Here is a 23,934-nt window from a genome sequence, read left to right as displayed (position 1 = left end):
AGCAAGGTCCATGCAGGAAGCCCGATGTTGGACTTGATCCCCGGACTTGGGATCACACCCTGAGCCGAAGGCAAATGCTCAACCACTGAGCCACCCAGGCATCCTATAGCAGTATTTTAAATGGTAAAATTTCTTTCTTAAAAAGTAAAATTTCTAAAATTCCAGCTCAACTTTTAATTTTGCTAATTTAGATTTTAAGAAAAATAGCTTCTCAAATGTTATATTACTAGTTCCAGTGTTTCCATGTTATATAGTGGGTTAGTAAAAATAAGATGAAATAGTTTATTTTAAAAATATTTTGCCTGAAGTTTAAACTAGAGAATCCAGTATGTACATTTTTTAATTTATTAGTAAGGAAAATAAGAACTGCTTTTTAATATTAAGTTGGATTATTTTTCTCTGAGGGATTTTAGTAATACTTTATTATAGTATTGTAAACATAATCATTCATTTTATATAAGAAGAATATACAGTTTCTTCATCATTAATGCATTTTGCCACAAATTGGCACTGTCTAAATAGAACTACTGACTCCAAGCACTTCTAGTCGAATATTACAGCATCAAGAGCATATATAGGACCATTGATTGTGGAAGCTCTATACCCCATGCACTTTGATTCAGATTACCCCGTTTCCTACTTATGTTCCAGGTTTATCTCTTGGGTTGCATGAGAGGGACAGAGACACAGATTGAATTGCAAGCTGTATTTTTAACAACAGTATTAATGGTTTGCTTTTCCACATCTGTCGGTTCTTTCCACACACTGGTCAAAAGGGTACCTAGACCAGATGTCAGAAAAGAACAAAAGATAAGCAACTTAGGTGGTTTGGTTTGATTCTGACTAGAAAACCATAGAGTCTGTTTTTTAACATTTAATTTATTTTTAACACAGCAGCTGATATTTGGACTGAAACTGAAGACTTACAACATGATACACTGTCCTTTTCCTTAGAGCAGCATTTTGCTCAGGAAAGAATTTATTTAGTGTTTCAAAAAGCCCATTATTTCTGCTTTCCCTCCTCTGTATTTGCACCTTTGTTTGTTTGTTTAAGATTATTTATTCATGAGAGAGAGAGAGAGAGAGAGAGAGAGAGGGAGGCAGAGACACAGGCAGAGGGAGAAGCAGGCTCCATGCAGGGAGCCCAACGTGGGACTCGATCCCCGGTCTCCAGGATCATGCTCTGGGCTGAAGGCAGTGCTAAACCGCTGAGCCACCAGGGCTGCCCTGTATTTGCACTTTTGAAGCTGACATCCTTTAGATCCTTCCCTGCTGCAGCTGTCCTGATAGCCTCCATCTCAATTTTCTTGCTAGAGTTCCGTCATTTCTTCCTTGAGTGGTAGATTTACTTTGAGTTCTGGGACTCAGGAGTTTTTTTGGAAATCACAGTTAAAAAGTAAGTGCTGCTCTAGGCTGTTTTATTTTATTGTCCGAGAACAAAGAATAATGATATTTTTTTTTTCATAGTTGCATATAGCTATGAGGAAGAAAAGACCTCCCCCTGTCTTTTTTTCTTCTTAAAGGGAGCATTTTAAAATTGCGTATGCTTCATAAAAAGTGTGTCGTTGTGCTTTTAAGTGGATGACATCCCTTTTGAGTCTTTCAAAGGTAGCTCTTTAGCATTATAGTCTTTATTTCCAAATGACTAAATGTTGTCAGATTCCAAAGGATACTTGCATCCACAGTAAAATCTGATTTATATAATTTTTCTCTTAAAGGAATTTAGGAATTTTAGGCTTTATAGCCTTGAAAGTTTTTCTGACTTTATCATTTGGTTGTCATTTCAACCTTAAGTTGACTTACAGCCTTAAGTTATCAGTATGATTCAGTTTCTGAGATCAGTAAAGCACTGTCTCTAAGAAAGTCTGTATTTTATTACTAGCTTTAAACAAGGCAATGTGCAAAGACATTATTTAAGTAGCTTTATTTCAGGTTAATATAAAGCAGATGATTATGGTTATATGGTCAGTGGTTTGATATATTATTATCAGTCAAATATGCACTTATAGATTTGAATGCAAAGCAATATGCCTGACAGAAGAAGCAGTCGCCAGTATTGTGACCATTGCTACTTGAAAGTTGTCCAAAGGAGTGCAAATTTAACTAGACAAAAAACAATTTGTTTCCAACTTTCAACTTTCTTCCTCTTGATAGTTGTATTTCAACTTTCTTCCTCTTGATAGTTGTATTATTTTGAACCATCAGGATAATAGGGATCAAGCCCCAAATCCTGAAAACTAGAATGCTGCTGCTTATATAAGCCAGTCTCTTGAATCGCTAAGTTCAAGGCAAGACAGTATGGGATCCTGGCTAGTCTGAGGGTTTCCCAGAAAATGTATCTTCTGCCCTCGTAGGTCACATAGTTTTGCAAAGAAATAAAGATTTTGTCCATTGTAATACTGACATTTTTCTTCATTGCGGACTCATAAGCCTGCAATGTAGAAATAAAAGATCGCAAGCCCTGAAATACCTCTAGCTTTTGAGTTGCCTTTCAGTAAGGTAATTTGGGGTGTTGGGGAGCAAGGGGACCACTGTCACCTAGTCCTCATCTTTTGGACTATTGAGAGCAAAATTGAATCAATTTCTTTTCTTTTCTTTTCTTTTCTTTTCTTTCTTTTCTTTTTTCTTTTCTTTCTTTTCTTTTCTTTTCTTTTTCTCTTTCTCTTTTTCTTTTTCTCTTTTTCTTTCTCTCTCTCTTTTTTCTTTTTTTTCTTTCTTTCTCTTCTTTCTTTTCTTTCTTTCCACAGAAGAGAGAGAGGCAGAGACACAGGCAGAGGGAGAAGCAGACTCCCTGCAAGGAGCCTGATGTGGGACTCGATCCCAGACCCTAGGATCATGCCCTGAGCCAAAGGCAGACACTCAACTACTGAGTCACCCAGGCATCCCACAAAATTGTTTTTTTTCTTAAAAAGTTTTATTGGTACATAAATCACATGCACTATAGTTCATTCATTTACACTTCAGTTCATACACTGTACGCTTCAGTTTTTAGTATATTCATAGAACCTGTCACTACAGATAGATTTTAGAATATCTTCACCCTATGAAGAAGCCACACCTTTTAGCAGTCACTCCCTACTTACTTCAGCCTCCTCAGTCCTGGATAACTACTTACCTTCTTTCTGTCTCTCTAGGTTTGCCTCTTGTGGATATTGCATATTAATAGAATCACATAATATGTGTCCTTTTGTGACAGGCTTGTTTCACTTAGTATGTAATGTGTTAAAGGTTCATCCATCCATCTATCAATGCTTCTTTCCTTTTCATTGCTAAGTAATATTCCATTGTATGGGTATACTACATTTTTTATTGCCATAATTAACATACAATGTTACTGCAAGTGTACATCATTGATTAAGCAATTGTATGCATTATTCAGTGCTTATCATAATAGCTCTAGTTGCAGTCACCATCTGTCCCTATATATTATTTACAGTATTGACTATATTTCCTATGGTGTGCTTCTCTGTGATTTATTGTATGACTTGAAGTTTGTGTCTCTTAGTCTCCTTTACTATTATGTGAGTCCCCCTTCCTCTCTGGCAGCCAGCAGTTGGTTCTGTTTAGCATTGTTTTTTGTTATTTTGTTTATTTGTTTTGTTTGGTTTATATTCCATATATAAGTGAAATCATATGGTTTTGTTTTTGTTTTGTTTTTTTTTTTTGACTTCTCTTAGCATAATGCCCTTTACATCCATCCATTCTGGATATACTACATTTTATTTATCCATTATCAGTTGATGGGCATTTCAGTTGTTTCTACTTTTTAGTTAAGAATAGTGCTGCTGGGATCATTCATATGCTGATTCTTTTTTTTGAGTAGGCCTCACGCCCAGCATGGAGCCCAATCCAGGCCTTGAACTTAGACCCTGAGATCAAGACCTGCACTGGATCAAGAGTTGGATGCTTAATCAACTGAGCTGCCCAGGCACCTCCATGTGCTGATTTTTGTGTGGATATTATATTTTCATTTCTGTTGGCATGTACCTAAGAGTAGAATTGCTGGGTCATATATAACAACTCAAAGTTTAACCATTGAGGGAACTGCTGGGATGGTTTCTCAGAGTGGCTATATCATTTTACCATCCAATCAGCATTGTGTGAGGGCTCCAATTTTCCATATCCTCATCAGCAGTCATTGTTGGTCTTTTTGATTATAGCTGTCCTACCTAGTGGGTGGTTATGAAGTAGCATCTTATGTGGTTTTAATTTGCATTTCTGTAGTGATTAATGATGTGAATCTTTTCATGTGCTTGTTGGAGATTTGTACATCTTCCTTGGGAGAAATGTCCTTTGCCTTCTTTTTAAATTAGGATGTATTTTATTATTGAGTTGTAAGAATTCTTTAAATATTCTGGATACCAGGGGATCCCTGGGTGGGTCAGCAGTTTAGTGCCTGCCTTTGGCCCGGGGCCTGATCCTGGAGTCCCAGGATTGAGTCCCAGGAGTCCCACATCATGGGGCTCCCCTTGTGGAGCCTGCTTCTCCCTCTGCCTGTGTCTCTGCCTCTCTCTGTGTCTCATGAATAAATAAATAAAATCTTTAAAAAAAAATATTCTGGATACCAGTCATCCTCTTATCAGATAAAATTTACAAATGTTTTTTTCCCCACCATGTAGGTTATCTTTTCACTTTTTTGCTGATGTCCTTTAAAGCACAAAAGTTTTCAATTTGAATGAAGTCTGTTTCCTTTTTTTGTTTGTTTTTCCTTTTTGTGTCATATCTTTAAAAGTTGCTTACTCTGAATTATGAGGATATGTTCCTCTGGTTTCTTTTAAGACTTTTATAGTTTTAGCTCTCATATTTAGGCTGTGATCCATTTTGAGTTGAGTTTTGTATAGAGTGTGTGGTAGAGCTCCATCTTCATGGTTTTACATATGGATATACAGAGCAATTACAATATGTTGAAAAGACTGTTCTTTTCCCATTGAAATGTCCTGACATCTTTGTTGAAGTTCAATTGACCATAAATATATAGATTTATTTCTGTACTCTCAATTATAATTTTCAGATTAGAGCAGTTTTATAGTCTTTATACCTAATATTAACCTTCTTCTGACTCTTATTAGTGTAATAGGCACTAAGCTTTGAGCTTGTCTGCTTTGTAAAATTCCTTCTCTGTAATAACCCAAAAACTTTGTAATTAATATTTGGGAGGGGGTCAGATTTTCATTGTGTTTCAAAGTAACAGTATTTTATGAAACAACTTGTGGAGCTGAAAGCAAAAACTTTACTTTGAAGCAAATGATAAATTAGAATGGCCATTCATTCTACTCTCAGAACAGATGTATAAAATACCTATTATAGATTGAATCTGAAAGGCTATGTAAGCTGAGCTGGATTTGTTCTTCTAGTTATACACTTTCAAACAAGAGTCACATCTTTACCATCCATCCTTTTTCTTTAGCTGCTTATAGGGAAAGAACACAGACACAAGGATTATTTTGGCTTATGTTTGGGAAGAAAGCTGTTGTTTTCTCCCTTTTACCTTGCTTTGTAAACTTTTCCTTGATAATGTCACATCTGTATTCTTTTCTTCCTCTCTCTTTCTGTTCTCATGGATGGTTTGTATCCAAACATTACTGTAATCTCCTAGTTAACTTCTAGACTGCAAGGTCCCCTCACTTGCAGTCAGTCTTGGACATTAGCACAGAGGTGAGAGGGAGGAGAGGGAGAGAGAGAATCTTACGCAGGCTACATGCCCAGAGTGGAGCCCAACTTGGGGCTTACCACCCCGAGATCATGACCTAAGCCAAAATCAAAAGTTTGATGCTTTGCTGACTGAGCCACCCAGGCACCCTAGCACAAAGAAATTCTTAAGTATTGCTTCTATATCATCTCATTTCCTCTTCAAAAATCTACAATAGCCTTTGTTGCTTACCAAATAAAGCTGAGATGCGATACCTTGGCATTCAGGGTCCTACCTATGTGATCTTCTCTTTTTCAATCTAAAATCTCATTATTCCCCAATATTAATGCACGTCTTTACCCAAGGTAGCGTTTTCTGTATGTTAGACCTTCCTGTTTCTGCCTTTGAGCTTGATTATCTTACTGCTGGATTTACTCTCTACCTTAAGTACCTCCCTTCCTTCCTTGAATTTGAAATACTTTTTAAAACCAAGTTCAAACTTCTTTTCCTCTTAAGAGCCTTCCTTGACCTTCCCTGCTCACTGTGGTCTGTTTTTATTGCCTCCACCAATGGCTACTAAAATTTACCACATTTTATTTTTAGCACAGAATAGTTTGTTTCCCTCTGCCCCCAGTGAACTCTCATGCCGAATTCTAGTTACAACAAGGTGGTGGTGAGGGAGAAAAGATGGGAGAGATGACCTTTAACTTTTATTTAGCTTTCCTTTTGTCTGCTGAGGCACCTGTAAGAAATCAAAGGGTTACATGGAACATCGTCAGAGAGCAGTTGTCTACCTCGTGTCCTGAATACTCAACATTACAAAGCACTTTGTGACATCTTTTTTCTCCTAATGCATTATAATTTTCTGTAGTTTAGAAACATGTTTATAGAACTAGGGATATGTACTACTCATGGTGTTTAGCATAATGTCTCACAGATAGTGGGTATCAATACATATTTGTTTTTCAATTAATATTTTAAAAATTTTATGTTTTTACACTAAATTCAAATCAGGGGAAATTAGTTTGTTTTTTTTCTTACATAGATATATTGCCATAGATGATTAGGCACTATAATTACCACTCATTTTCAGGAAACTCAAGAAAGCTAGTTTAGACCTGGCCGAATCTAAAAATGGCTTTCTTACAACATAACCTATCCAAAATATATTTTTCTTATAGATTTCTTCTAGTAGGATTTTTAATATCCTTTTAAAATATTAAAAAAAAATCCCAAGTGTTAACTTTAAAAATAAGGCCAAGGGACACCTGAGTGGTTCAGTGGTTGAGCGTCTGCCTTTGGCTCAGGGCATGATCCCGGGGTCTGGGGATTGAGTCCTGCATTGGGCTCCCTGTGAGGAGCTTGCTTCTCCCTCTGCCTGTGTCTCTGCCTCTCTTTCTTTCTGTGTCTCTCATGAATAAATAAATGAAATTGTTAAACATAAAAATAAGGCTGAAATGATGTTTATACAAGTGAGAAAAGCACAGGTAAAGGAGTTAAGTATAAAAGCATACCTACATACAGGCTATTTGAAATTTTTAAAAAATAAATTGCCTTAGGTATTGTGTGTGTTAGAAATGCATACATATTTGGATTTATTTCTATGTATACAAGATCATCGTTTGTGAAGAGTAGTTTCAAATCAATTTTACTTGAGTTCAGTTTGAAACCATAAGATTAAAAGATGCCTTACCTTAGAGACTAATTTATTTTATTTTTGAGCTAACCAGGGTAAAAACAATCCCTTCTGTTTATGGGTCACAAAACTCATTTTCCTTGTTGAGTGCCCAGGAGGCAGAGATAGGATTAATTGGTTCTTCTCTGAAAAAATGACATCCTTTTCTATTAAGGTAGCAATTTTTAAAAGATTTAGGACTTATTTACTTATTTATTTTTTAAATTTATATACTTATTATTTTATTATTTATTTATTTATTTATTTTGGGAGAGCACAAGTGGGAGAGGAAGAGAGAAAATCCCAAGCAGACTCTGTGCTGAGTGTGGAGCCCGACCTGGGGCTTGATGTGGGGCTTGATCCCGTGACCCTGAAATCATGACCCAAGTCTAAACCAAAGAGTTGGTCACCGAACCTACTGTGCTACTCAGATCCCCCAGGAAATTATTTTTTTATTTTTTATTATTATTTTTTTGGAAATTATTTTTTTAATTACTTAAAATTTTGTGTAAAATTTAGGAATGCAGGTGGTTGGCCTTTCGTTAATTTTGTTGCGTTCGTGTGTCCTGTCCTGTAGAATGTTGCTAGGTGTCACATGACTACTGCTTACCAGTGTGTTCTCCTTTATGTTAACCTCTCCTGTCTACTGGGAAGTCACAGTTTTGCCACTATTGGCTTTTAGTTTGTTTCCACAAAAGACTCTTCCTTCCTTCCTTCCTTCCTTCCTTCCTTCCTTCCTTCCTTCCTTCCTTCCTTCCTTCCTTCCTTCCTTCCTTCCTTCCTTCCTTCCTTCCTTTCTTCCTTCCTTTCTTTCTTTCTTTCTTTCTCTTTCTCTCTCTCTCTCTCTTTCTTTCTGAGAGAATACGATCATGGGGAGGGGCAGAGGGAATGGGAGAGAGAATCTCCAGCAGCCTGTGCTGAATGCAGAGCCCAATATGGGGCTGGATCCCATGACCCTGAGCCAAAACCAAGAGATGGAGGCTTAACCAACTGAACCACTCAGGCACCCCCTACACAGAAGATTTTTATAGATAGGTGCTTGGTTGAGAATTTCAGCTGCTGGGACAAGAAGAGATTACAAGCAGGGCTGACTCTGTCTCTTGTTTTGGAGGGTATAGGTACTGCAGAGATACATCCTGGTTTCCTATCCTGCCCTACCATGTTTGAAGTCAGGAGGAGCTACGTTTTGTTTTTAATAATCTATACTGGGTCTTCCTAATTCATTCTCTCCCCAAAATTTTCCACGCAAAGGAAAAATTTTGGGACTGACTTTTATGGATCTGACGTCAAAGACTTGAATTTTGTAATTATAATAATGTTATTTCCATGGTATGTCAAATAAACTACTTCCAGCATTTTATTTTATTTTATTTGCGATAAAGACAGCGATAGTGACAGAGAACACAAGAAGGGAAGAGAGGGAGAAGCAGATTCCCCGTTGAGCAGGAAGTCTGGTGCAGAGCTCTATTCCAGGACCCTGGGATCATGACCTGAGCTGAAAGCAGACTACTTAACCGACTGAGCCACCTAGGTGCCCCACAGCATTTGAAATATTAAATAGTTTTGCTTCATATGCCCAGAATTAAAATTAGAAAATAGTTGTGGTCATTCAAAATGGACAGTATCTGCTGCTGCATTTTTAGTAGGCAAGTGCTGTTGTGTGGTGTATTTTATAATGTAACTTCTTGGTATTTAGAACAGAGGGGTTTTAACCCTTGGAAGGCATTCAAGTTCTCCATAGTTTTGTGGCTGGGATCCTGATACCTTCAAATGTTTTTTGCAGTGGTGGATTTTATAACAGTTAATTCTTGGGTTGGCCATTTGAAACAACACTATTCCTTTGGAAACTTGAGTCCCTAAACTCTGTTACTTCAATACCTTTCATTTCCATATTATTTTAGCAGCCTGCTTTGGTGATTTTGTCATTTATAACTGCTGCTCTTTCATAATGCCTTCCAACTGAAGGCAACTAGCCAACTGAACCTTCACTCTTCTTCTCCCTTTCCTTCTTTTTTTTTTAAGATTTTATTTATTCATGACAGACACAGGGAGAGAGAGGCAGAGACATAGGCAGAGGGAGAAGCAGGCTCCCTGTGGGGAACCTGTTTGCGACTCGATCCCAGGACCCTGGGATCATGACCCGAGCCGAAGGAAGAGGCAGAGGCTCAACCACTGAGCCACCCAGGCGTCCCTCCTCCTATCTCTTAAACGACTCTCTGACCTTTCTCTGGCCTTCTATTTTTTAACATGAAAAAATGGGGTCATTTTGTTTGATCTTCCTCTGGCCTTCCATTTTTAAACTCCTTTCTGTCTACTACTGTAACCAGCCTACTGCATGTGACTAGGGAAGATCTCATCATGGTGCTGGTTAGTTAGAAATATAAGGTAGCTTTTGCTGGAGCTGCAGGAGAGTTCAGCAGACCTTCTTTACCTGTTTCTCCAGCCTTTATGACCACTCTTTCTGGTTCCTTGCTCTGTCATCTCATTTCCTTTATCTACTACAGAATGCTCTCGTTCTTGTTATTTGAAGATTTAGTATTTTCAGGGACTACTTCTATTGATGGATTGCTTGTTGCTTTTTGTGTGTGTGTTTTTAATTTGAATTCCAGTATGGTTAACATGTTATGTTAGATTCAGGTGTACAATATAGGGATCCAGCAATTCCATATGTTATTTAATGTTCATTATATAAGTGTACTCAATCTCTTTCCACCTTTTTCACCCATCCTCCTACCCACCTCCCCTCTGGTAACTATCCGTTTCTGTAGTTAAGAATCTGTTTCTTATTTCTGTCTCTTTTCTTTCCCCTTTGTTCATTAGTTTTGTTTCTTAAATTCCATGTTTGAGTGAAACCGTATTGGTATTTATCTTTCCCTGATTTATTTCACTTAGCATTATACTCTCTAGCTCCATCCTTGTCATTGCAAATGGCAGGATTTCATTCTTTTTTATGGCTGAATAATAATCCATTGTATGTATACACCACATCTTCTTTATCCATTCATGAATCAGTAGACATGTAGGCTGCTTCCATAATTTGGCTATAAATAATGCTGCAATAAATAAAATATAAAAGTGCATATATCTTTTAATTTAGTGTTTTCATATTCTTTGGGTAAATATCCAGTAGTGGAATTACTGGATTGTATGGTAATTCTGTTTTTAATTTGTTGGGGAGCCTCCGTACTGTTTTCCACAGTAGCTGCACCAGTTTATCTTCCCACCAACAGTACACACAAGGGTTAAAAAAAGAAGAAAAGAAAAAACTTTTTAAATGGGATGGGTCCCTGGCTGGCTCAGATGCATGTGACTTGATTTCAAAGTCTTATGTTTGAGCCCCACATTGAGTTTAGAGATCGTTTAAAAAAATAAAGCCGGGGCAGCCTGGGTGGCTCAGCGGTTTAGCGCCACCTTCGGCCCAGGACATGATCCTGGGGTCCTGGGATCGAGTCGCATGTCGGCTCCCTGCATGGAGCCTGCTTCTCCCTCTGCCTCTGTCTCTACCTCTCTCTGTATCTTTGTTTCTCTCTCTCTCTCTCTCTCTCTGTCTCTCATGAATAAATAAGTAAAATTAAATAAATAAAATAAAACTGACTGCACAAGGGTTCTTTATTCTATACATCCTTGCCAATACTTGTTGTTTCTTATGGTTTTGATTTTAGCCATCTTGACAGATGTGAAATGATATCTCATTGTGGTTTTGATTTGTATTTCCCTGATGATGAGTGATACTGAGCATCTATTCATATCTGTCAGTCATCTGTATGTCTTTTGAGAAATGTCAGTTCATGTTTCCTGCCCATTTTATAATTGGATTTTTTTGGTATTGAGTTGTATAAGTTCTTTATTATTTTGGATACCAACCCTTTATCATATAGGTCATTTGCAAATATCTTCTCCCATTCAGTAGGTTGTCTTTTAGTTTTGTTTCCTTTGCTCTACAGAAGCTTTTTATTTTGATGTAGTTCCAATAGCTTATTTTTACTTTTATTTCTCTTGCCTCAGGAGACATGTCTAGAAAAATGTTCCTAAAACCAGTGTCAGAGAAATTAGTGCCTGTGCTCTCTTCTAGGATTTTTACGGTTTCAGGTCTCACATTTGGGTCCTTAATCCATTTTGAGTTTATTTTTGTCTATGATGTAAGAAAGAGTTCCAGTTTCATTCCCCATCTTGTTTCTTTATGCTATTCTCTAATATTCTTTTTTTTTTTTTTTTAAGATTTATTTATTTGAGAGCGAGCAAGCACGTGTGCGTGAGCAGGAGGGAAAGAGGGAGAGTCAGAGAGAGAGAGGCAGAGAGAATCTCAAGCTGACTCCACGCTGAGCGCAGAGCCCAATGCAGGGCCTGAGATCATGACCTGAGCTGAAACCAAGAGTCAGCTGCTGAACCTACTGCACCACCCATGCATGCTGAGAAAATACTTTTTAAAGTTTTTGAAAAAAGTCTCAGTATTCTTAATTGATCAAAACAGAAGGATAACAATGAAATAAGTTTTAAAAAACTGATCTAGAATTTTAGTGTTTGAGAAAAAGGACATTTAATTGAGAGATGAAATGGGCATCTGAGGATTCTGGTGAAGACTTTTCTGGAAGCACATTTGAGGGTTTCTGATGTTAAGTCTGATACTGATTTTTTAAATTTTATTTATTTTTATTGATTTAAAATTTTATTTATTGGGGTACCTGGCTGGCTCAGTTGTTGAGTGTCTGCCTTTGGCTCAGGTCATGATCCTGGGGTCCTGGGATTGAGTCATGCATCAGGTTCCCTGCAGGGAGCCTGCTTCTCTCTCTGCTTATGTCTCTGCCTCTTTCTCTGTCTCTCTCAGGAATAAGTAAATAAAATCTTTATTTATTTATTTATTTATTTATTTATTTATTCATTCATTCATTCATTCATTCAGAGAACATGTGCGAAGCACATAAGCATAGGAAGAGAAAGAAGCAGGCTTTCCACTGAGCACCCACCCCAATCTATGTAGGGTTTAATCTGAGGACCCTGGGATCATGACCTGAACCAAAGACAGCCACTTAACCAATTGAGCCACTCAGGCGCCCCATAAATTTTATTTTTTTGATAATGATTTTTAAAATTTCATCTAGTTTAATGGCATTTTGTGGTTTTAATAAATTTAAATTTATTAATGAATAGTATGTTGTCACTAACATTTCACTTATTTTACCACTATTTTGATCCTTCAAAAAATTCTCAGAGACAACTTTGATTTTTCAGAGTGAAAGAGTTTGGAAAGCTAAGTAACAGAACATAGATCCAGTTTCCTGGGTGTGGGGCTGACGGATACATACCCAAGAGAGGTGGTGCTTTGGTTGAAACACTTCTTTCTGATTACCACCAGGTGGCACCACTGACCCAGAGTGACTCAGCCTCTGCCTAGAATCAGAAAGGAAGGTTTTGAGAGCCCCATCTGCTGTGGAGGTGGCATTAGGGGGATTTGCAGATGTGTGGGTAGGGGTTACTTGTGTATTCTTTTCCCCTCTAGCCTGGAGATTTTGGTAAGCTGAATGTTTATTTATAAGGCAGGGAATGAATCACATGAAGAATTTAAATCTTTATTGTCTTATTTGATCATTTTTATTGTTTTTCTATTTTTCTTTCTATATCTGTAGTTCCTTCAGATAACATATTCCTTCAGGTAACATTTTTCTCACAGCCTTTTTGTATTCTTGCAACTTGCTTTTATTAATGTTTATGTTTTTTGCCATGGAGGATAGTGGAAAATTAATATACTCTCACATGGCATTGGAAAGATTTGCATGCAAATTCCCACAATTGCAATTAGATTATAGCCAGTTGACTTTGCAAACTTTGCAGAAATCCTGACTACAACATAGTACTATTTAATACCAGCATTGTTTTTTCAAAAAATCCAAACATGAAATTTTCAGAACTTTTACAGTATTAGATATTGGTAACAGTGTAGAATGAAATATCCAGGTCTTCCTTCCTCCTAGCTAATAATAATACAGTGTTGATCTGAAATATGATATTTATGACCAGGGTTTTCCCCAGCATCCTGACGTGATAGCCTCATTTTTGTGCTCACTCTCTGCTTCACATCTTTTTTACATCTTTCTCTGAAGTCTTCACTCATTTTTTTTTTTTTTTTTTGGGATATTTTGTTTATTTTAGAGCACGCATGCACACAGGCAGCAGGAGTGATAGGCAGAGGGAGAGGGAGAAACAGGCTGTCCGCTGAACAGGAAGCCTGACTCGGGGCTCAATCTCAGGACTCCAAGATCATAACCTGAGGCAAAGGCAGACACTTAACCTACTGAGCCACCCAAGTGCCCCTTCATTCATTATTAAAAAGGATCTTCCTTTGGGAGATGTTAAACTAAAGAAACTAAAGAAATATTCTTTATTAAGAGAGACACACCTTTTGTGACCACTGCCCCATTATTGCCTTGAAAGAAAGCTATCATGCTAAGTAACAACATGTGAGTATTTAATTCCTTTTACAATATTGGCATTGTAAACAGAAATTTAAGATAAAAATGAGGGATTGAAAAATAGAAGTCATTTAATTCTGTCCTGTTAATACAGCCTAAATTGTGATCAGCAGAGTAAAACTTGGTTCAGTGAAGTGTTAGATGCTTGCTTTCTCACATTAACTCCCATTCAGGCATCCTTTATTTTATTTAGAATAATAGTGATAAAAATGTATTTATCAATTTGAGGACAGTTTGGCTCAGTCCCTGTCTTTCCTAAATACTTGGGCACACACATGCATACACACACTATAGTGAGGAAAAGTTCATTTGTTTGGTTCTGTAAAAATATCTCTTGCTTCTTTGAACTTTATTTCTTGGATAGATCTTTAACATGGGTTTCCATGTAATAAGTAAATACTTTATTCACTGAAGTAGATGCTTTTCAAAAAAATTAATGTGACTAAAACATGAATAGGATTAGCAGTATAAATTAATAAATGTATCACTTCTTATAGAAGATGACATGACTGGTTTGGAATTTTCCTGTAGTCTAGTTTTCTATTCTAGTTTTGTGAGAAAATGGGGAATTTTGGCATCCTAATGTAAGTTATTATTGATGTTTTCTTGAAGCACTTCACGTTCTTGAAAATAAACAAGACAAAACTAATGTTTACCAAGAATTTGTACAATTAAAGATGATAGTTGCATACCTAAGTCACCTAAGTCAAGCATAGTATTGCTTGACTTAGGTAAATGTCATATAAAGTCAAATTGATAGGGCCATTAGTGCTTCCAGCATGAATATGGCATTATGAAGACAACACTGATCTTTTAGACCTCTTAGAGAGCTTTTCCAAAATGCACTAATCTTCCAGTGGATGGTCCATCCCACCTCCATCTGAGGCCTGCCAGTCTTGGGAATCTCCCTTGATAATGCTCTTAGGTCTTAGACTTGCTAGCAATGGGAGCTGTGCTGCTGGTAGAGCTAGCAGCTAAGCTCACAGGTACAGTTATGCTTTTATTTCCTGGTTTGCATGTACACACACTCACCCACCCCTAGTTTGGGATAAGGGGAGGTAAGATCTAGTAGGTTTGTAGTGCCCTGCCTAAATTTGCTGGCTTGAATTTCTTTTTTTTTTTTTTTTTTTTTAAATTTTTATTTATTTATGATAGTCACAGAGAGAGAGAGAGGCAGATTCACAGGCAGAGGGAGAAGCAGGCTCCATGCACCGGGAGCCCGATGTGGGATTCGATCCTGGGTCTCCAGGATCGCGCCCTGGGCCAAAGGCAGGCGCTAAACCGCTGCGCCACCCAGGGATCCCGTGGCTTGAATTTCTTACTTAGGTTATCACTTTGGCCCCAAGGGAGACATGACTGTTACCAGAAGTCATAGCAAATTTAAAAATCCCTCTGGAATTGTCTCCGTTAGAAGAGACATAGTTGTTGCTTCTTCCTTCCTCCTACTCCTTGGTGGCACCTTATAATATGGGTGAAGGCACAATGACTAGAAGCTAGTATCTTTTGGCAGAGCCAGATCAGCAGAAATATTATTCCCCAGCCCTGTGCTAGGGAATATTTGGTGGGCCCAGCCATTTAAATGTAAGCCTGTATCTCCAAAGCATTTTCTAATACTGTCATTGTCCAAGGAGACCTTTACTTACCAGGTCTTAACACTCAACTAGAGAAAAATTTTCTTTGCTGGACAGCAGCTATGAAATAATTCCTGTCAACTGAACATAGTGATGTTCTCACAAGCTACTGCTCCTCGGTAACATTAGAAGAAGACACACTAAGTGACAAAGTGTTGGTGGGAAGTCCAGGTAGATAGATCTGTCACCCTAACCTTTTGGGGACAGGTGACACTGTAGGGCCTGAACTTTGTAAAAGAGTGGCCATAGGGGAAACTGGATTCTGTGACAGGCTTGCTCACTTAGAATGGTTTCAGTTACTAATGGAAGAATATGTTAGGATATTGACCCCTCCATATAGACATGGATTTGGAAAGTTAAAATATCTGCATATGTTTGGCTATAGGAGCTCTGAGCTTATATCTAATTAATGGGTCCTTTAAACAAAAAACATCCTATTTTAGATGGGTTGATAGAAATTTTCTTTATTGAAGTGTAATTACTTTTAATATAATAGAATTACAAAGTAGTTATTTTTAATATAATGACTGGTGTGAATACATTAAAACATTTCATGTGTCTTAAAATTATGACATACTTTACTGAAAGTTTTTTTAATATTACTGTATTAGAAGCATTATACATTTTAATGCATACCATTAGTGATTGTTATACTTTCTTTATCATAAGTATTTTTAGCATATCTCTGTTGATAATTTATGTATTAGTGTCACCCATTGTCTGGCTGTATGATCTTTCAGCTAAGTCCATCCTTTGCAGATGCTTTTACTGACTCTGCTATCAGTGCTAAAGTAAATGGTGAACACAAAGAAAAGGACCTGGAGCCTTGGGATGCAGGTGAACTCACTACCAGTGAGGAACTGGAAGCTTTGGAAAATGATGTAGTAAGTAAAATCTTTTTGCTTAGTATCAGACTGTGGTCATGTGATGTGGTGTGACATCTTATCATTTGGTTTTAATATAAGTATTTTGCCATCATTGTAGTGAATATATTTAAAGCAGCATTTTTATTGTCTGAATAGAGACCTCCCCCAAGCAGTAAATACAGACAAATCTTCTTTGAGATGCTTATGAATGACTTTTGTGTTTTTAAATCAATCATAATAAGCAACTTACAAATTTAAATTGGGAAGCATGGGAAACTGATAATATTGGCATATTTTGCTTTGGATACTTTACAGAATAAGGGATCCTAAGGAAAGTGGTATCTTTTTCTTTTTTTTTTTTTTTTTAAGATTTTATTTTTTATTCATGAGAGAGAGGCAGAGACACAAGCAGGTTCCATGCAGGGAGCCTGACGTGGGACTCGTTCCCGGGTCTCCAGGATCAGGCCCTGGGCTGAAGGTGGCACTAAACCACTGAGCCCCCCTGGGTGCCCAAGAAAGTGGTATCTTAATTGTCATACCCAAGTATGACTCTTGGGTTTCTTGTCTGAGGAAGAGGTACTCACTGTTAAGATATGTAGATTACATTAGAAATAAAGCATTAAGTAGATTTCTTGGTCTTAAAGTCAGGATCATTCTCTACAAAAATTTACTATTTCTAAAAGTACATATCATCTGAACATATCATCTATAAGTCAAATGCTTAGTTAGTAAAGACTATCATTAGGATTCTATAAATTATATTTCTAAGAGATACAGAAAGCAAACTCTCTTGCCTTTAAAAATGAGTGTTTAGGTAGCAAATTATGAATTGGATAAGAATCTTCCATTGAATATTGTGGAGAAGTCTTTATAACAAATCTGTTTTTAATGTTTAAGTCCAGTTATAAAACTGAAAATACATAGGCAACACATCATCGTTATTCATTTTCAGACTTGAAAGAATCCGATAAAACCTAATGTGGAGGTTCTCAGGTCTCTGGAGCATATCACCTATGTAGGATATGAAGCAGGTACTCCATTTTTACTGATAGTGAGGTGGATAAATTGATAAGTTGCCAGAGAGCATTCTGGCAATGTTTATAAAGGTTTAAAACACATCTACATTTGGTCCAGCAATTCAGTTTCTGAGAATTTATTTTTCTCCTGGTATGTCCATAGGACATGCAAATGATAATGTGTAAGGATTTTTTTTTTTTGCATCATTATCTCTGATAGTGAAAAATTGGAAACATTCTGTCCATCATAGGGCATGGATTAAATAGACCTACTGTACCTCCATTCAATTGAAATACGGTATTTCCACTAAAAGGGATGATATTGTGATGTGGAAAGATAGTCAAGACTTACTAAAACAACAAGCAAGTAACAGAACAAGAAGATCCTATTTGTTTTTTGTTTGTTTGTTTTTTGTTTAAAGATCTATTTATTTGAAGGGAGAGGGAGAGTGGTGGGGGAGAGGGAGAGAGAAACCCAGGCCGATTCTGCACTGAGCATGAAGCCTGACACGGGGCTTGATCTCCCAACCCTGAGATCAGATCTGAGCTGAAACCGAGAAGCTTAGCTGAAGCTTAACTGACTGTACCACTCAGGCACCCCAAGAAGATCTATTTGAATTAAAAATAAAAACTAATTTAACTGATCATGTTCTTAATGTATACATAGAGAACATCTAGAATTATGTCCAGGAAATTAATAGTGGTTAACTGAAGTGGCTAGATTTTGCTACTATATATAATAGACATTGTTAATATATTGATTATACTTGAATTAAAGAGGACAAATACTTTGTCATTTTGAAAAATAAACTTTATAAACTTTATTTTCTTCTAGTCTAATGGATGGGATCCCAATGATATGTTTCGGTATAATGAAGAAAATTATGGTGTAGTGTCTACATATGATAGCAGTTTATCTTCATATACGTAAGTTTAAAAAATAGGCTTTTATTTTAGTGCTTTTGTCTTTGATTTTCATCAACTTCTATTAGGATGTTAAATAAATAAATGTTTCTGTTGGATTTTTTTTTTAATTTTACCTTTTTTTAAGAGAGAGGGACGGGGAGGTGGCAGAAGGGAAGAAGAGAGTCATAAGCAGGTTCCACACGCATTGTAGAGCCCAACACAGTGCTTGATCTCACAACCCTGAAATTGTGACCTGAACTGAACTCAAAAGTTGGATGCTTAACCACCTGAGCCATCCAGGGTCCCCTCTGTCAGATTTAAAGTTAAACATTATGTGAAAGAATTAATCTTGTTACTGCCTAAGCTGATAAATTCTCATTAGAACAGGGAATAAATGTAGTTTAGTTTACCATTATCCTAATTTTATACTCTAGATAGATTTTGCTTTTGATTTTAAGTTGTAAAAACACCAAATTTGTAAGTGTAGAGTTATGGGGGAATAGTTAATTTAACCAGTTTTGGAAATGTTATATTCCTCAGAAAAGTGAAACAAAAAATTTTCTTGCTTTGATATGCATGAGCAGATCACTGTAACTCTTTAAAATATTTACCAATATTTCGTACTCTGAACTCTCTTAGTAGTTGATTGGGGCAGATACAGACACTGTGATTTTAAAATACTCACTTTGCTTTTTCTTTTCTTCATGTTTCAGGGTACCCTTAGAAAGGGATAACTCAGAAGAATTTTTAAAACGAGAAGCCAGGGCAAACCAGTTAGCAGAAGAAATTGAATCAAGTGCCCAGTACAAAGCCCGGGTGGCCCTGGAAAATGATGATAGGAGTGAAGAAGAAAAATACACAGCCGTTCAGAGAAATTCCAGTGAACGTGAGGGCCACAGCATAAACACTAGGTATTTAAAGGAAATCATGATGCAGTATTTTGGATACACAACTCAAGGTCTGTGTGAGAAGGTGTATTATTATTATTATATTTCATCTTCCTTTAATGTAGCTTAGGTAGAGAATGCAAGTGGAATTGGTTTAAGATTCTACTAAAGAAAAGATTATATTAATTTTGGAAAATATTTTTTGAGCATCAGCTCTATGAAGTCAACTGTTGGAAGTACAATGATGAGCAAGCCAAGGCATGGAAGAGCTACTTAAAGAAAAACAATCAAATAGGGGAGTGCATAGAACATAATAACAGTTTACTAGGATTTGCTAGATTCAAGGTATGTTCAGAGTGAGAAAGAACTAGCATGTAACCAATGGGGTCAGAGAAAGTCTCACAGAGGAGGTGACATTTTGTGATAGAATAGTAGCCCCGTCTGCTGCTCAAAAGTAAGAGAGAGTCAGTCATTCTTTGCATGGTGAAAAGACATGTGAAAGAACCTGTCCAACTGAGGATGAGGCTGGTTGTTTCATATGTCTAGAACAGAGTGATGTTGAGGGTGCATTGGTGCAGCTGGTGTTAGGAACTGAGATAATGAAGGGCTTGTGTCCTGTTAAAGAGTACCCTATATAGGCAGGGAATGATGTGAATGAACTCTGGGACATTTGAGAATGGCTGAAACATGGAGACTAGTTAGTGTATTGAAATTCTTAAAAGTGTGAGGACTTGGTAATCATCTAGGCTAGGGCTGGTGATAGAAAGGTTTTAGGAAAAGTAGCGGTGAGCCTGAGGTTTATTTGATAACTAATTTAATTGATATTTGTACTGGTAGTGGAGATAGAAAACACAGAGCAAGTTTGAGGGGAGATAGAGTGAGCCCTTTGTTAAATTTATTGCATTTGAGGGGCTTGCAGGTCTTTGATTAATTTATTAGTAAACATGTGAGAAACAGCTACATACCTGGTAGAATAAGATACAAATTCTTTCTTGAAGACACAGCTTAGAGTCTGATGATTTGAATTTAAGTTCAGTGGGAGATGAATTTGTTCAGTGGGAGATGTTGAGACTATGGGACTGACATTGTGGATTTAGGATGTGTCAGCATTGCTGATGTTGAATTAAAAAAAAAAACAAACAAAAAAACAAAAAAACAAAAAAAACAATGAATAGCCACAAAGAAATCCAAGAGAAAAGAAAGTAGAGAAAGCCAAGGAAAAATAAAATTTCAAAAAGACAGACTATATTTGATAGAAGCAGCCATTTAGAGGCGAAGTAGGATGAGAACACACATCTGTTAAACTTTTTGCTTAGGAGGAAAATCTGACAGAGAAGGGAAAGGTCAGAGGCCAGACCTCAGGGTAAGATGGAAGAATAGGGGTGTGTTTGGGAGTGAGACAGTTTGGTTTGGTGTTTAACCTTATAAAAATAACAAGCATTCACTTCTGCCTAAATTACTTTTAGATTTGTTTCATTGGCCTGGTATCTATTAGGATAAAATGATTTAAAGGATCTCTCATTTTCAGGGAAAATAAATATATTCCTCCTGGACAAAGAAATAGAGAAGTCATATCCTGGGGAAGTGGGAGACAGAATTCACCACGTATGGGCCAGCCTGGATCGGGCTCCATGCCATCAAGATCCACCTCTCACACTTCAGATTTCAACCCGAATTCTGGTTCAGACCAAAGAGTAGTTAATGGAGGCAAGTATTTTAACCAAATTTCTAAATGTCCTCAATCAAATATATAGTTTTCTGAATATTTAAGATTAACATAATTGGTAAGAGCATGCATACTTTCAGTGCTTTCTGTGGAGTAGTTTTTACTTCAAAACTATTTAAAATTTGCCTTTGTGGATATCAAATTAGTAAAATTAGTGTAAGTCATTGGCATATATGATACTGTGATGAAATATGTATTAAGATAAAGTGCTAAATTTAACAGATACTCACTTGACCGAAAAACACTCCACATATTAAAGAAATTGGAAACTTTGGGTAGGTTCTCAATTTTAAAAACACCGGATGACAAAGTTACTTAGACATAGTTTATATGGAAAATCTTAGTCTGTGTGAAACAGTGGTTCATATAGATTAATTCTTATTAACTGTTGACCCATTAATATTCTGCTTACTTCCAAGAAAGGATTTGAGGTATACAAATACATGTACATACAAGACATGACCAAGAGTCATGTGAGGAAGATGAAGTTCAAGAAATGTGTTTAAAAAAAAAAAACAACTCTTAGTCAAAGGGTGGATATTGAAGCTTAGCGTAAGTACAGTGACAGATTTGCATCTTTAGTAGGAAGATATTTTTCTGCTCTGCCTCTAAATCTAAGATTGAATATAGCTTATAGGTCATGGATCCTTCATGTGAGTCAGGAATACTGGACAGCAATACTATCTTACTAACCTAAGGGACAAAGTGAACATTCAGTTTAAGCCGTTTAGGTTCAGAAAGTTAGAAAAGTAGAGAACACTAAGTTTCCAATTTCAGTTATTTCTGTTGAGTCTTTCTCCAGAATTCCTCTCCAAATAAACACTCTTGAGTATTTTCTGTACTTAGTATTGGGGATGAAATTTCTTTGCTCACTGAGTAAAGAATTTTAGTTGTTCATGAACAGAATTTTCAAGTAAAAAGCTGAAGGGGGCTAGGAAATGTATGATACTCAAGTGTGTGGAACCCTATGGAGAGGAGACCTGGACTGTTTCCTGAGATAAGGTAAGTGCTATGTAATGTTACACATAGTGTATCTTGATCTTTGCATATCCATTATTGTCAATTTATTTGGTGATGACTGCTCTATAGTTGCATTGTTTATTAAGCAGTCACTTAAATAAGTGTTCAACTGCATAAATTGCTTAGCAGGCCCCCCCCCCTTTTCTAATTTGATAAGATCAAAATGTTTTTTGAAAAGGTGATGAATATTAACCTTTGTCACTCCTGTGACTCTAAAAAATAGAAGTAATGTTTTATTTCTACTAAATGGACTTGCTTAATGAGATTTCAAACTGAATTTTACCTTCAAGTATAAACTATATGAAAATCACAGATGGTTATAAAAAAACCCAGCATTTTTAATGGGATATACTAGTTGCTGCTTATTTTCATGTTTCAAAAGCTAAAACTAATATAGTAAGTAGTCTTATTTCTAAGTTTTGTGATTTATTGTGTGAAATTATCTAGTTTATGTTATATTCCTTTTAATAATTGATTATTGAGAAACAGTTATAGAAGCAGGATTAATAGGCAAAGTCTTAACTGTCTTCTTCAATAGTATGTGTAGATCCTAATTAACCCTTTGGGAACGTGTGTTCATTTAAACAGACTTAATTTTAAGGAGGTTAAAGTAAAATGTGAATTCATGTGAGTTAAGTTATGCTAAAACTTATCACAATTCAAATGACTGTCCTCAAAGGGTTAAAATGTACAAGAAATCATTTTTGTCATTTTACTTTTTTTTCTGTTTACTTTTTTCCCTCATTTTTTTCTTTAGTTTTTATACTTTCCTTCATATCATTTGTTCTGTCAGGTGTTCCCTGGCCATCGCCTTGCCCATCTCCTTCCTCTCGCCCACCTTCTCGCTACCAGTCAGGTCCCAACTCTCTTCCACCTCGGGCAGCCACCCCTACACGGCCGCCCTCCAGGCCCCCCTCGCGGCCATCCAGACCCCCGTCTCACCCCTCTGCTCATGGTTCTCCAGCTCCTGTCTCTACTATGCCTAAACGCATGTCTTCAGAAGGTACAATACCACAATTTGTTCATGTTTTTGTTTGTCTTTGTTTAACTCCTATGTGAGTTTATAATTACAAAATAGTTTCCTCTTCATTATTTAATAACCTATAATTTCCGTGTTTTAACTTTAGTTTATTAAAACTATTTCTATTAACCTTTTGTTCACTAGAGAGAAATTGAATAAATGCTGTGTGAAGCTATGAACTATCTTGGATTATAAGAATGGGAGTTTATCTTTGGTAATAATGATGATCCTTTACAGCCCCAGAAGGTCTACCTCATGTTTTTGTCCCTCTCAATATACACTATAAACAGTGGTTAATGATAAACAGTGGAACTCTGTTCACCTGGTCTTGGACTTACTACAGAACCTATCATTTTACAGCTCCTTGGCCAAGGTACTAGTGAACCTACTTGTTGGCCATAGGCAGTAGTGGTGATTTAGGGGTTCTTTTTGAGAGGGACATTCCATATAGCTGCCTTTGTGTGTCTACTCTTAGATTATAATACAGAGATTGGTTTTATATTGGAGGAATTTAAGAAAATTACCTTTGTAATATGTTCTAGTGAAAGTCTTAATCTGAAAGAAGTCCTTGATCATCTAAGATAAAACATTGTTAATAAAAACCATTTGTCCTTGTCAAAAAAAAATCCTTTAATTCTCATGCAATGTTTGATGGTAATACCACCATTGATATATATCAAATACATGAAGGTATTATAGAAAGGTCACATTTTAATATAAATGCAGTGCATATGTTAAAAAAAGCTACTTCCTGAATGATAAGTCCTTTTAATGCTATCTCAGGGTATTTGTGTTAACATTTTAATCTGATTTGTTCATTAAAATCATAATTGATATAGCTTATGTTGAGACTAAGACCGTTTTCTGGCATAAAGTGCTTCCCTGGAGAAAGCTATGTTGGCTACTTTTCAATAAATTGTTGCCATCTAGGGAGAGGGAGGTCATGTGATCTTGATTTAAGTGGCTAACATTGAACAGCATGTTGCATTGATTTTCAAGGTGACTTCCTTGCTGGAAAGTGCTGGTAATGGTAACCACTAAATGAAAAGTTAAAATCTGTTTTAGTATTAGTTGTAGTGCATTGTTTGAA

The 23,934-nt window shown here is 36.6% G+C and overlaps 1 protein-coding gene across 8 annotated transcripts in view; it reads left to right on the top strand.

Annotated features, from left to right (window-relative positions):
- The window catches only part of ATXN2 (ataxin 2), a 114,994-nt gene that overhangs the window by 48,506 nt on the left and 42,554 nt on the right, over nt 1–23,934 (top strand). For 7 of the 8 annotated variants that reach the window (XM_038575099.1, XM_038575093.1, XM_038575092.1 and 4 more), the window contains exons 6-10: nt 16,162–16,286; nt 18,120–18,211; nt 18,904–19,101; nt 20,606–20,784; nt 22,617–22,826. In XM_038575099.1, the coding sequence (XP_038431027.1) occupies nt 16,162–16,286; nt 18,120–18,211; nt 18,904–19,101; nt 20,606–20,784; nt 22,617–22,826 (804 nt within the window). The remainder of the gene's footprint in view (nt 1–16,161; nt 16,287–18,119; nt 18,212–18,903; nt 19,102–20,605; nt 20,785–22,616; nt 22,827–23,934) is intronic. The other variant, XM_038575097.1, reaches the window with a different exon arrangement.

This window comes from Canis lupus, chromosome 26, assembly GCF_011100685.1.
Source record: "Canis lupus familiaris isolate Mischka breed German Shepherd chromosome 26, alternate assembly UU_Cfam_GSD_1.0, whole genome shotgun sequence".
Taxonomy (NCBI): domain Eukaryota; kingdom Metazoa; phylum Chordata; class Mammalia; order Carnivora; family Canidae; genus Canis; species Canis lupus.
Note: the sequence above shows the minus strand (reverse complement) of the source record. Positions and strands in the feature narration are given on the sequence as shown.